The 14,223-nt window shown below is 32.0% G+C and overlaps 1 protein-coding gene across 1 annotated transcript; it reads left to right on the top strand.

The window, feature by feature from the left end:
- The first annotated feature begins 5,884 nt into the window (after positions 1 to 5,884).
- On the top strand, positions 5,885 to 12,095 carry LOC11410008 (probable serine/threonine-protein kinase At1g54610). The gene is made up of 8 exons (XM_003596702.4): positions 5,885 to 6,995; positions 7,516 to 7,800; positions 8,055 to 8,372; positions 8,693 to 8,920; positions 9,453 to 9,553; positions 9,721 to 9,835; positions 10,430 to 10,900; positions 11,620 to 12,095. The coding sequence occupies exons 1-8, from the start codon at positions 6,579 to 6,581 to the stop codon at positions 11,821 to 11,823; spliced, it is 2,139 nt and encodes a 712-aa protein (XP_003596750.1). The 5' UTR covers positions 5,885 to 6,578; the 3' UTR covers positions 11,824 to 12,095.
- Positions 12,096 to 14,223: the final 2,128 nt, after the last annotated feature.

Genomic DNA, 14,223 nt, shown 5'->3' with positions numbered 1-14,223 from the left:
ACACATGTTACTATTGGAAGGAAAAAAAAAAAAAGTAACGGTTTTTTAAATCATTGCAATTCAATAACGGTTTGGTAAAAATAAATATCTGGTGTACTTTTAATACATTTTTTTATACCATATTTTATATAACGGTTTGTACTTTAGCATACACATGTGATGTCAATTATTTTACGGTAGTTTTTTTTAAATCATTGCACTTGAATAAAATTAAACCATTTTAAAGCTATCATATAAATTTTGTTCAAAATTTGAAACTAGCAATTTCTTTGATAATTTTTTAAAGCATAGGACTGTATATAAACTTAATTTTGAATTTGATATTAACATGAGAAATTTTGGCTAAAAGGTAAATTAGTAAAAGTAGGAGTGAGCAAATAATGTAACAAAATACAGTGCATGTTAAACAAAAATGAAATTTCTATAGCAGTGTAAGTTTTTCAGAGAACATGTGCTAATGTTTCCTATCCTAAATTCAGAAACCAAAAGAATGGTAAAAATGGGAAACAAGTTATATAAGTTGGGTGAGATGCCCCAAAATGGAAAACGACATGTCAATGGATTTGTTAAGCCAAAACGATCCAAGAATATTACTTATCTATTTTTTTATCTATAAAAACAAAAGAACTTGATTGCAAATGCAATCTTGACCGTATGATGGTAGGAAAATCCAAGGGTCAACCGTATTATAAGGATGAACGGGACCCACAATTGTACTTAGTGTATAGATTTTACAGTGTATCTGTAAAGTAACTGCGTCAACCCAACAAATAACAAAGTTATAAAAAGTGTTCTGAGGTTAAGAGCAGTGGAAAAGGCAACGACTTTGAATGACCTAAACAACCTTCACTTCCTTACTTTGTATTGAAATATTCAATTTGCACGCTCCCTTTCATGCATGTGACACCACGCACATGTAATAATGTCATTTTTTTCCATTCAAATATAGCCAACAATCTAGACTCACGTAAATTTGAAAGGGTTTTACTAACCAGTATTCTCAGGACAATGATTAAAGATTTTATAAATAAAAACTTTATTTTGTAAATATAAAATATTATTTTAGATAAAGTAATGATTATATTGGGAAAAACAAAACTCAAATCTCACGTCGAATAGATAAGATTATTGATAAAAGTTTATAAAAATGAGTCAATTCTCACCTTACAAGTCAGTTTTGTAAAGATGAGTTAGACCCCAAATTTTAACATGGTATCATTGTTTTTCGAATTCAAGGGTCACCTACCTATTCACGCACCAATTCCAAAGATTGTTGGGCGTGAGGCGTGTATTGGGAGAAACAAAACTCAAGTCTCACATAAGATAGATATGACTTTTCATAAGAGTTTATAAAAAAGAGGCAATCTTCATCTTGCAAGCCGGTTTTGTAAGGATGAGTTAAGCCTCAAATTTCAACGGATTACACAATTTTTATTTTTATTTTATAAAAAGTTACTTGTTTTGGATGCTTAACCAGTGTCCCAAAACATAAATCAATGTCCATAGAACTATCAATTGAGTTGCACTTGCGAGACTATGTGATTTTATTTTATGTACTTGTGGCGATAAGCAGTGCAGTTTATATCGGGTTGACGGAAAATTCATTTGATCTAAAAATAAATTATATGTTGTTCAACTTTAGATGACTAATTTAATTACTTTTACCGAAGCCAATTTAATGCAATTTAATTTATTTCGGAATTGGGACATTCAAAATTGTAAACTTTTTATTTATATGGGTTTTTTTTAACAAGTAAAAATGATTATATTAACAATAACAGAGAGTCCTTGGTAGCACAAGATGTGTCAAGAAGAAACTCAAAAGTTTACAGCCAAACAATAGTAACCAAAGAAAACAAAAATAAGTTAGTTGATGCCCATACAAACAAAATGGCTCGACCACCACATATGAAAGTTTGAACAAAAATTGATATTATAAGCTTTCAGCCACCAAAAAAATGTGACTTGACTTTTTCTAACAACTGATGAATTGTATTTTCCTTATTCTTGAAATTTCTATTATTTCGCTCATTTCACAGGACCCAGACACAACATAACCAAATAATCTGCATGAAAGAATGGCGTGCTCGTGTTCCCGAAGAGAGTCTGGATCGACTTATGAGATGCCCATCCAATACCTAACCAAGCTCCAAAGGGGGGTGAAACAAGGACACGGTAGAAATAAATGGTGAGCCGTCTCTAAGTCTGCGCAACCAGTAACACATAATTGAGAGTCATGAAAAATATTATCGCGCGTCACCAAATTATCTTTAGTCAGTAGCCTGTTCCGAAAGAGTCTCCAAGCCAAAATAGAAACCTTCAAGGGAACCTGTCTGTGACAAATGATATATGAGGTAGCTGCAACATTATAAGACTCTTGACTAGTGAGAAATTTATACACACCCTTAATCGAGTAGCCACCGCAATGATCATACCTCCACTACCACTGATCCATAAAATTAGATTGCAAAGAAATATCATGAAGTAAAGTCCTACACTCCTTTAACAATTCCTCCTCCCATGCCTACAACCGACGACGCCACTGCCAAGCCGCACCTCCTTCCTCCCACCCTAAACCACACATATATGCTATCGTACTCAACTTATTCCCTGGCAAGTCGAACATGCGGCTAAACTTCACATAAAAAGGAACTCCTCCTAACCACAGGTTCGTCCAGAAAAAAGTATGTACATCATTACCAACTCTTGTCTTATTTATATGAGTATGGTTAACAAGTGCCCCAAAACACTCTTTAAGCATTCTAAAACAAGAAATTATTTTTTAAAAAAGTTAAATATTTCAATTTTCAATACATAGATACACACATTTTCATAAACAATTACTCCCCTCGTACCATAATAAGTTAGTCATTTGCAAAAAAAATTATCCCAAAATAATTGACACATTTCGCTTTTCAATAGTATTAATAATTATTTGTTTTCAATTATAATTTTAATTAATATTACTTTCATCATTCCCAATTCAATATACCATACTTTGCATTTATAATAAATAATGCACTAATACTTGACAAAACACTCAAAATCAATTTTTTTCTCTCTCACTCTCTTTCACTTACATTTGTTCTTAATATGCGTGAAACGAACAAAAGACCCACTTATAGTGGGAGGGAGGGAGTAACACTCATGGTCTTTAAAAAGTGTCTCGAAGACACTCGTTAACACCTCCCTATTTATATTAATATTATAAAGACACCGATAAAATAATGTATTTGATGCAAAATATAAAATATCATATTTAAAAATGATACAATGACATGGAAAAATAATGAATTATGTTTGCGACATGTGTCATAGTAAAAAAGAAGATTAAATTAAACTAATAAATAATATTAACAAATTAAATACAAACAAGTAATATATCAATGCAATGTTGCTTACAAATAAAAAAAATATGTGTACAATTTGATTTGGTTTTGAAAAATCAATCTAAAATTCAACTTAAGTAGTTTTCACAAAAGAACATCAAAACTCTTAAAAAAAATATTCGATTTTGCAAGTTTTTTTTTTTTAATTTAAATCGGTTTAAATTTAAACACTTATAATAATTTGTAATATCATTAGTTTAATAAAGTGTTTTGCAGTGAAGTGGTACATATAATAAATAGTTAGTTTTGTAGTGTCAAAATAATCAAGCATCAAAGTCCCTTTCAATTTGGAAATGAATAGTATATTATGAGTTTAATATATATTATGAACCTATAAGGATCAACCTAACTAAAGTCCAATGATTGTAAAGAGGAGGTCCAATTATTAATTTTCTAATAAAAACTAGTTAGTCAAGATGCACACATTCACAATCTTTGTTAATAAGGTGACAATAAATATACATTATATTTTTTTATAAGTTAATGGCTAAAAGTTCACTTTTAAGATGAATAAGGGGAGAATTTAAAGTTCGAATTCCGACTTTACATATAAAATATGATATTTTTACCAACCGAACTAAGCCCACAATGGCTTAATATTTTTTTAGAAAATATCATGTGCAATTTTTGTTTATGAAATGATATTTTCTATGCAAAATTACACTTTTAGTCCCTTAACTTAATTTTAGGTAACAATTTGGTCCTTTATCTTCTTTTCATTTCAATTTGGTTCTTTTTATCCATTTTCATATACATTTTCAAGTTTCAAATCTAATATTCTTATGCAAACATAGACGAGGATCATAGATTTGAAGACTGAAAGACCATAAGAAAATAAAATCATGAATTTTAAGCTTAAAAATTCATATGAAAATGGACAAAAAGGATCGAATTGAAATGAAAAATAAAGATAAAAGACTAAACTGTTACCTGAAATTAAGTTAAGGGACTAAAAATGTAATTTTGCTTATTTTCTAAAACACAAAAGCCGATAAATAGCTATTTCATTTACAAAATGATTATTAATCTATTGATCTAGAAATTAAATGTATCAAAATGAATGTCCTAGAAAGTTCTCTATAATATTTTTTTTTTTGTGTTAACCTAGTTTCTATTTGGTGGAGTTCGTTAACAATTTGAGTCCAACTTAGTTAAATATTGTGTTTTTCTACCAAAATAAAAAATAAAAGTTATTTTGTTTCTAGGATTTAATACCTTTCCTTTTCCCATTACCCAAAAATAATACTCCCTCCGGTCCAATTTATAAAAGAACTTTTACTTTTTAGATTCATTAAGTAATTGATGTATGTTGTCTAAAATATAAGCCAAATATATCATTTATACAATGAATCAAAAAAGTCAAAGTTTTCTTATAAATAGAATCGGAGGGAGTATTCCCTTCTGTCAAAAAAACTTTTTTTTCCCCTGTTTTTTCCATTTTCTCTTCACATTATGCCGATTTTTTTTTTATAAAAATTATGCCAATTTTTAACTCATGAACAAAAATGATTATGTCAGTTTTGGCGCGTGAAGATACGGTAGTAAAAAGAAGAACGTGTTGATGCGCTGTGTTTACAGAAAGCTGCACTGCAGGGGACAACCTCTCTTCATAACTTAAATATGCGCCGCGACAACATTCAATTATATATATTTTTCCTATGTTTTTTAATTTTTACACTTAATACAAATATACAATAATAATTTTTTAAGAAATGATATTTGAATAGTTATTTTTTTAATTTTTGTAACAATTTTCTCTCTTATATTTACATTATGTTTTCATTATCTCTTTATTATTTTAGTTTTTGTGTCAATATCTCATTTTCTTTATAAAATTTTGGTTGTTTAAAAAATTATCGTATAAATAGATGAGCAAATATCATAACTCTTATTATTTTTTATACCTCATAATTTTATAGCAACTCAATTAAATCTAGATAAAAAAAATTCTCATTTAACTCTCTTCTGTTATCATACCGGATACAAAGTAGTTTGTTACTTCGTTATAATGAGTTGAGACTCGAGATTATTCATCGTATATATAAAAACGTTAGAGATCAATTTTTTGTGTGAATTCGATATCCTTTATGTGTAATAGATGAATTTTTGGTATGTACTGAATATTCGTCAAACCAGATAAAATAGTTCTTTTGACGTTACCCCTGTGGTTTTTAGAAAAAATGCATGTGAATCATCGAAATTCGACCGAGAAGTAAACAAAGTGTTGTTAAAAAATTAAATTTAGGTTTTTTTAAACAATCCGTCGTTTAACAAACGTTGATATTATTTTTTAATCAAAATTAAATTAAATTAAATTAAAAAAGAAATTGTGAGGGACCGATATGAATCTTAATTTTTAATTTTTTTTACAAAAAAGATGAATCTTAATTATTTTTTTTGAAGAAAGAAGAAGAAGAATCTTAATTCTTAACTAGTAGTATTATTTTTATATACTCCTATAGTAGAATATAATTAAATTATGTACATTAATCTATGATTTTTTTACTACGTTAGTTGTTCCATTGCTTCATCTTCCAAAACACACTCCCACGCTTCTCTCAACTCCGTTTCTTTGCCCTAGATCCATGCTTTCCTTCTTCAACCCCTTCATCATTTTTCAACTTTTCAACAATACCCTTTTTCATTTTTCCCATTTTCGTTCTTCCAAAACCTTCTTCTGCTTCATATTCATCTCATAAACCCTTCAAATTTCCCACTTTTACTTGGTTTTGAAGAGGATCTGGTTGTTCTAAATTTCAAGTCTTTGGTATCTTATTGATTTGTTTTTTCACTTTTGAAATTGTTATACTGTGTAAGTTACTCTCATTGGTAGTTTTTTGTTCAAGTGGGTTGAGTAAAGTTATGATTTTTGAGATTTATGTGGTTTGATTTGTTGAATTTGAGGGTATCATAGTGGGTAATTGGGTTTTTAGAGATGGGTTTTGTTTTTTGTTTGCTGATTTGTCACCAAATTTGAGATTGGATGATGAATACTTGGTTACTACTGTAGTTGATATTGTGTACTTTTTTTTCTTCATTTGTGTGAGATTTAAGATTAAGATTTAAGAAGAATTGTTACTTAGTTTGTTGGTTAAATTTAGTAGGATAGGATATTGGAAATGTTACCGAGGAGTGAACATTGATATTTTGGAGATTGGTTTTGTGGGAAGAAGTGATTTGTTGTGTATAATGGGTTGCATGTGTTGCAAACCTTCTGCAATCGAGGATAGTAAGGATAGCCCGAGGGAGCGTTTATCGAACAAGCCTGTGTTGGATTCGCGTGTGTCTAGAGGAGCTTCATCGAGGAGGGAGGAAGCGTATAGGGTGAAGGATAGAAATGATAATAACAATGATGCTAGAATGGCGTTGATTGATAAGCATGGGCAAGGGAATGGTTCTGTTAGAGTTCATGGCGATAATTTTGAAAGAAAGAGGGAGAAAATGGAATATGTTATTGCTCCACATCCGGGGATTGGTAGTGTTCCTAAGGCTATGGAAGGGGAGCATGTTGCGGCTGGATGGCCGTCATGGCTGGCAGCAGTTGCTGGTGATGCAATCAAGGGATGGCTGCCACGGCGCGCAGATTCTTTTGAGAAGTTGGATAAAGTATGACTCTTTCTATTATTTGGCTGCTTAATTACATTGTGACGATGTTTTGCATTGATGCAGTTAATCTATTTTCACTTCATTTTCTTGTTAAATTTGCAATGGCCTGTAGTGTTTTGATTTAAATATTTAAAAAGTATCAAATTCATTTTCTTTAATTTGTTTGATGTCAACTTTCCTTAAGCTTTTTGCCTCCTTTTTTCATTCAATTATCTAAATTGCAAAATCTACTCTATGCTCATGGTGGCATTTGAATTTGAAATGATAATGGTGATTACTTTGTCATTCATTACTGCATCATATTGGTTGGACTGAAGTTACTACCACTTATGTTATGTTTGTGTTTTATGATGAAATTAAGTTAGAATATACTAATATATGACTTGTCTACTTGTAGCTTTTAGATATTTCTAAAGTTACAACTAAAGTTTAAACCTTGATTTCTTGTTACATCAATGTGAAAGTTACCTGTATGCTGTTTTGTTATGAATGATAAAAATTTCCTCTCTATCATGTGCAGATTGGCCAGGGAACTTATAGTAATGTTTATAGAGCTCGTGATCTTGAACAAAGAAAGATTGTTGCTTTGAAGAAAGTGAGGTTTGATAATCTTGAGCCTGAGAGTGTTCGCTTCATGGCAAGGGAAATTCACATTCTACGTAGGCTTGATCATCCAAATGTCATAAAACTGGAGGGCTTGGTCACATCAAGGATGTCGTGCAGCTTATACCTTGTTTTTGAATACATGGAGCATGACTTGGCCGGGCTTGCATCACATCCTGGACTGAAGTTTACAGAATCGCAGGTAATTTCAGAAGCTTCTTATTGTTCATTTTACTAGAAATGTAACCTATCACATGATTCGGGAATACACTGCCACTGATTTTTCGTTAATGTGATATTCAACCGTTTTATTTTATTTCTGTTTTTTCTTTTCTCTCTCAATTTCTTCTATCTGTACGTATAAGCCAATATAATAATAAGCTTATTGTTGTATGAGGAACTTCCTATTTCTGAAACAAATGCACTGAAATTTAATTTGTTATTGGAACTTGGCAGGTTAAATGTTATATGCAGCAACTTCTACGTGGACTTGATCACTGCCATAGCCGTGGTGTGCTGCACCGTGACATTAAGGGTTCCAATCTTTTGATAGACAACAATGGAGTATTGAAAATTGCAGACTTTGGTTTGGCGAGCTTTTTTGATCCCAATCTAAATCAGCCACTGACAAGCCGAGTTGTCACTCTTTGGTATAGGCCACCTGAACTTTTACTCGGAGCTACTTACTATGGTACTGCGGTAGATTTATGGAGTACAGGTTGCATACTTGCTGAGCTGTATGCCGGCAAGCCTATTATGCCTGGTAGAACTGAGGTATGTACACTTAGATGTTCACATTCAAACATTGCATTTTGTCATTGACTATGGTATATGGTGCATTGTGAATGTCTTTCCTTCAAAAATTGTAAGAATAAAATTTAGATTTACAACCAGTGTATTGCACGTTATGGCTTTTCAAAATTCTTCAAAAACCAATTAGACTGTGTTAACAAGAAAATTATTGGTTGTTGTTGAAAATACACTAATACATAAATATCGTCTTATTTATAATATACTACCTGTTCTTTTGTGGTCTTGTGCATGAAGCTTGCTTCTACAATTAAATTATTTGCAACTACAATTTTGTCTTGTAGGTGGAGCAATTGCATAAAATTTTTAAACTTTGTGGTTCGCCTTCCGAGGACTATTGGAGAAAATCAAAATTGCCTCATGCAACGATATTTAAGCCTCAGCAACCCTATAGGCGCTGTGTTGCTGAAACATTCAAGGAATTTCCTGCACCTGCAATAGAATTGATAGAGACACTTTTGTCCATAGACCCTGCTGATCGTGGAACTTCAGCATCTGCTTTGATTAGTGAGGTGTGAAATTTTTTAGTGTCCTTTATTTTGTTTAGTCTCTTCTTTCAATGAAATGAATTGTCACAAATGCAGGTTTTTTTTTTTTTTTTGAAAGAGCAATCATAGATTGATTTGATGTTATATTGGTGCATATATGCTTATGTTGTGAACAAATTGTTTAATGGACTATGCACTGGTTGTGTAAAAAAGTTTTACATAATCATCCAATCCTATCTCATCCGTTAGATATTTGTTGAGATATTTAAGGAAGTGATATAACACGGTGGCTACATGGTGAGATATGATTTGATGAAATGTATACACAGTCATTAAACTCAAACAAATCCACGCTCCTGCATTGTCTCTTTATCACATGTATTCCTGAAAATAAATATGTATATGAGCAAAGTCATGTGCATATCACTTATTGGTATTATTCAGTATCTCTGGCACAACTGAAGTTTTGCACCGTTTCTTTGGTTGTAGAATATTGTTTTCAAACTTACTTATGCATTGATGCTAACTATCTCCTTTTGTTTTACTTGCAATTCAGTTCTTCTCAACAAAGCCTCTACCTTGTGATCCTTCAAGCTTGCCGAAGTATCCTCCAAGCAAAGAATTTGATGCTAAAGTACGGGATGAAGAAGCTAGAAGGTATGTGCTAAAGTTTGGTGTGGAATTGTAGTTGTATATTTTCATTATTGCCAGTGTACTAATAAATATTGAAGTTCGGAAGGGTGCCTCTGTATCTGTACTCCTTGAGTGTTGTTACAGTTCAGTGTTAGCATTTTTGTTTATGGTTTTGGTCATTATGTTTGCAGACAAGGGGCAGCAGGAAGCAAGGGTCAGAGACATGATCCTGAGAGAAGAGGAGTACGGGAATCTCGAGCTGTTCCTGCACCTGATGCCAATGCTGAACTGGTAGTGTCAATGCAGGTAAAATCATTGTTAATTTCGATATTGTCACAACTTGTTCATTTGTGGATTTGTCATTGCTGTTTATAGATGATATTGTTCTGTTTGCTGAAATCAAACATCCTTTCAAGTGCATATGTCTTTTTGATAAACACCAAGATCAGTTAGGTCTCTCAAATGCATCATATATATCATCTGGATGAACTCTTCCTTTATGCGTCAAATAAGTATGTGTATGGCATCTTAAGATAAAATGATGAAGATCTATCTCATTAGGCCGGGTGCGTTTAAACTGAACAATAGACGGAGGTTACAGTTTTCTTGGACATTTATAAATTAATTCTTAGAGGAAGATTTTTTTTTAAACATCTGTTATGATTTTACAACTTGCTAAATCCTTGCAATAGTCAACACCGAACAAGGTGAAACTTGTTATAAGCTACTACACACTCTTCTACTGAGTCCTTCCATCTCGTGTAAATTTTGTTATGGTTTTCCTCTTTTACTGAATATTTATATTATTTTCCTGATTACTGAATTTCTTTCATTTTCCTTTCTGGAATACCTTGCTCCTCTTTGCATCCTGTTTAATCATTCATTTTTCTTTTCGTACAGAAGAGACAAGGTCAGAACTATTCTCAAAGTAGGAGTGAGAAGTTTAACCCTCATCCTGAAGACGCTGGTTCTGGTTTTCCCATTGAACCCCCTAGACCATCCCAAGCTGCAGAAGCAAACGTGGATCCCCAGGCAAATCAACATAAAAGAGCCTCTCATTCGGGTCCACTTACTCACCGTGCTGCATGGGCGAAAGCTGGAAAGAACCAGGATGACGCTCCAAAGATTTCAGTGGGTGGTGACTTATCTACAATGTCAGGCTTAGTTGCAGCCAGGAGGAGTATGCTGTCTGACGATCGCAGAGAAAGTTCTGGTTCATCACAAGTCGAGGCTCCAAAACTAATTACCAGGTTCCCAGGATCCTTCAAGGAGGCATCTGAATCATTGATGCAACAAAATCAAAATCAGAAGCATCATGTACATGCTTCTCAAAAGGAAGATGCGAAAGGCAGCAACAAAGACCCAAATAATGTAAGCAGCTGGACTTTCTCCCTTCCCTACCTTCTGTGTCTACACACACACACACACGCGCGCGCGCGCGCGTACACAAACATCTTTGTATATTTTGTTGTTTTGGGATCTTGTTTGAGAAAATGTTTTCTATTTTCATTTTTTGGTTCAGTTTTTGGTCTTGTTTGGATAAATAGTTTAAATTAGTGGTTATCATATAAGTGCTTATGTATAATCTATTTCTATAACAAACAGTAAAATAAAGTTAAACTGTTTTCATATAAGCTGTTTTTATAAGCTATGCTGGAGAGCTTATGAAGTAAGTTGTAAACAGCTTATAGACATGCCTTAAGTTATTTTCATATGCTTTCTCAAATAGTTACAAGCGGTTATACCAATAGATAATAGATAAGTTCAAATAAGTCAATCCAAACAAGTCCATAATTGCAAAACTGCCTTGGTTTTGCTCTATTTCTTATTTTTGAAGATTTGTATTTGTATAGAACAGGTCTTTTTTTTTTCTCCACTGTTTTCGTATACAAATATTTGAAATTATGAAACAGTGAAAATAAAATAGGAGACACTTTTGTAATTAAAAGTGTAAGAGAGAAATAAACACAATGTTTTCTCCAATCAAACATGATTTTGGTTAAGTTTGGTCTCAAATGTTTTGGTCTTGTTTTTTAAGTTTGGTCTCTAAATGTTTTGGTCTTAATTTTTTTCTTTTCACAATGTTACAGGTTGGTTATGGATCTAAGGGTTATAAAATTCATTATTCCGGTCCATTGCTTGTTCCATCAAGCAACATGGATCAGATGTTGAAAGACCATGACCGCCAAATTCAAGAAGCGGTCAGAAGAGCACGTCTAGACAAGGCAAAAATGCGAAGACTCCAAGCTGAAGGGAACCAGATAAACAATTCATTATTTGTTTCTGGTCGTTGAGCTGTAGAATCTGATGCACCAAAAAAGCATCATTAAGATTAAGAATACATTTTTATTTTCCCTTTTTGCCTTTGTAATTATTCCTCAGATCAATGCACCCCTTGGCCATGTTAGGTAACTCCATAGCACATCACATCTATTTTATTTCCACTTACAGATGCAATTTGTATGGCCTCTTGTAAAGCTTTTAACAACCTTGAGCTGCAGAATATTCGGGGACGATGTCTTCCTTATGTTTAACTTATGATAAAGTAATTAATTATTATTGGGAAGATGGCTTGGCATGTGTATGCATTCTTCTCTCTTTTATCGATCATGAGTACCCGAGTTTACTTATCTCCGACCAAATTTCGGATTACTAAGGCCTTTTTTGCTTTGGTAATCAGAGGTTTAAGACCAAAATGAAATCTTTCTATTTTTTTTACTTATTCTACTATTGCTTCAGCAGCATTGGGTTGGTGCATGGTTGCGTCCAGCCATTTTTGATGTGGTAAACTCACTTGTCTTTGTTTTGTTACTAATCTAAATTGTAAGGGGAATTAGCATCAAAATTTCAAAGCTTTGAGATACATGCAATCATGTGTGACATTGAATCTTTTATGAGGGTTATTAGTTGTCTTTGCAAATAATAACAAAGTATACCTGAAAGTGTTCGGAAGCTAATGTGATTTGCATGAATTTTTGGTCAAATGGGAATACGATAAAAGGGTGAAATTGCTGGCTTCTTATATATTAGATTAGATTAGATTAGATATTAATTGGACCAATTATTTAGCTCCCAATTGTGTGGCTATTGATTATTTTTGATTCAGTATTTTTCTGCAAATTGGGTCTTTCCTGCCATCATTAATATTATGTTGTGCCCTTAGTGAAAATTTGATGTAAATTCTTTAAGCAATGTCTTGGATTCAGATTTTATACTAGTTTTTTAAGAGAATTTTATACTAGTGTTTGCTATTAAAGATGGTCAATTAGGATGGTTGACGAAAATTAGTACATGACAACTGATGAATACTTTGTACTGATTACATATAGTTGCTGAATTTTTTTTTTCAAATTACTTTCTAACAAAATCTTTCAAATTTTATGTGTGTATTTGGATTGAGGGTTTAGGAAGGGGAGGACTCGCTTTTATTTTTTAAATTATGAACAATGTAAAATGATTTTTTGAAAATTGAATTAACAATATGATAAATGATCATATAATACTTCAAAAACACTTAATTTATTTTAAAAAATGTTTTACATTGTTCGTAATTTAAAAAATAAAAATGAGTCATCGCCTCCCTTCCCCTCCTAAACCCTCAATCCAAATACATCTTAAGACTTTTCTTTGCTTGCTCCAATTTGGGTCAATTGGTTGATTCCAAATTCTAAGCCTTTCCCAAGTCCTTTGATGGTTGTTAAACAGGCCCTTTAGATTGCTCACATGCCCCTCAATCTTTGGGTCTTAACTTCAAATCGACTATTTTTTGTGTGCAAAGTGTAAACTGCTAACTTCCGATCGGCTTTTTAAAAAAATGTGAGTAATTTGAAGGGTCTATTAAGCAATCATCAAATCCTTTTTACTAAATAATCTCCAATATTTCTTAAAAGTACACATCAAAGTTGTACAAATTGTTCGAAACTACACATTCAAACAATACAAATTTAATTATTTTCATAAAAATATACATTCAACTAATGTTGTAAGTAGAGAAAGTAGGATCAACATCCCATAGTCAAATTGAGATGAAAATGTTTGAATGTTTGATAGATTATTAAAGAACTAAAATAAAGATATCCTCAATTTTGCTTTTGACCATATGAAGCAGAAGAATAATTAGGAAAATAATAAAATAAAGAAAACTTATTTTTTTTAAGGAAAAGAAAACTAACTATATAGCCTTTAAATGAACGGTCAGTAAATTGTTTGGGAGTCCGAAGGAGCGTAAGAAACAACCACAAACTGTTGCTACAAGACCACCGAAAAAAGACGCTTAATCTCTACCAAAATAAAGATCAATAACATATTTAAACCTTATTATTATTTATTTTTTCTATAAAAAAATCAAATTCAACAAATTAACAATGCTACCTGCACAAGCTATGCAAAGAAGTACAAAATGACAACATGTCTAATGGCTGTACTTACATAATCTATGATATAAAATATTGTACCATAAGTTTGGAATAATTTAGGTTTATTCTCCTAAAAATAGATGAAATTATATCTATTTCGTGAATGGTGAATTATATAAGAACATAAAATAACAACCATACCTTGTGCCGGGGTTTTTATGGTGCTCTAAACATGCAGAACCATCATGTGAAATATAGATATAGTAGTATTATTTATTGTACAATAATAAATGTGAGAGAAATAAGAGCCACACTTTAGGTCCCTTCATTTGGGATTTG

This window comes from Medicago truncatula, chromosome 2, assembly GCF_003473485.1.
Source record: "Medicago truncatula cultivar Jemalong A17 chromosome 2, MtrunA17r5.0-ANR, whole genome shotgun sequence".
Classification (NCBI taxonomy): domain Eukaryota; kingdom Viridiplantae; phylum Streptophyta; class Magnoliopsida; order Fabales; family Fabaceae; genus Medicago; species Medicago truncatula.
This window is presented reverse-complemented; position numbering and strand designations above follow the sequence as displayed.

What these genes read in the sequence shown, in the direction of transcription:
- LOC11410008 (XM_003596702.4), top strand. Translation starts at nt 6,579, where the DNA reads ATGGGTTGCATGTGTTGCAAACCTTCTGCAATCGAGGATAGTAAGGAT. An exon ending in TTATGCCTGGTAGAACTGAG is followed by an intron (nt 8,373 to 8,692) that starts GTATGTACACTT and finishes TTTGTCTTGTAG; the next exon opens with GTGGAGCAATTGCATAAAAT. An exon ending in AACTGGTAGTGTCAATGCAG is followed by an intron (nt 9,836 to 10,429) that starts GTAAAATCATTG and finishes CTTTTCGTACAG; the next exon opens with AAGAGACAAGGTCAGAACTA.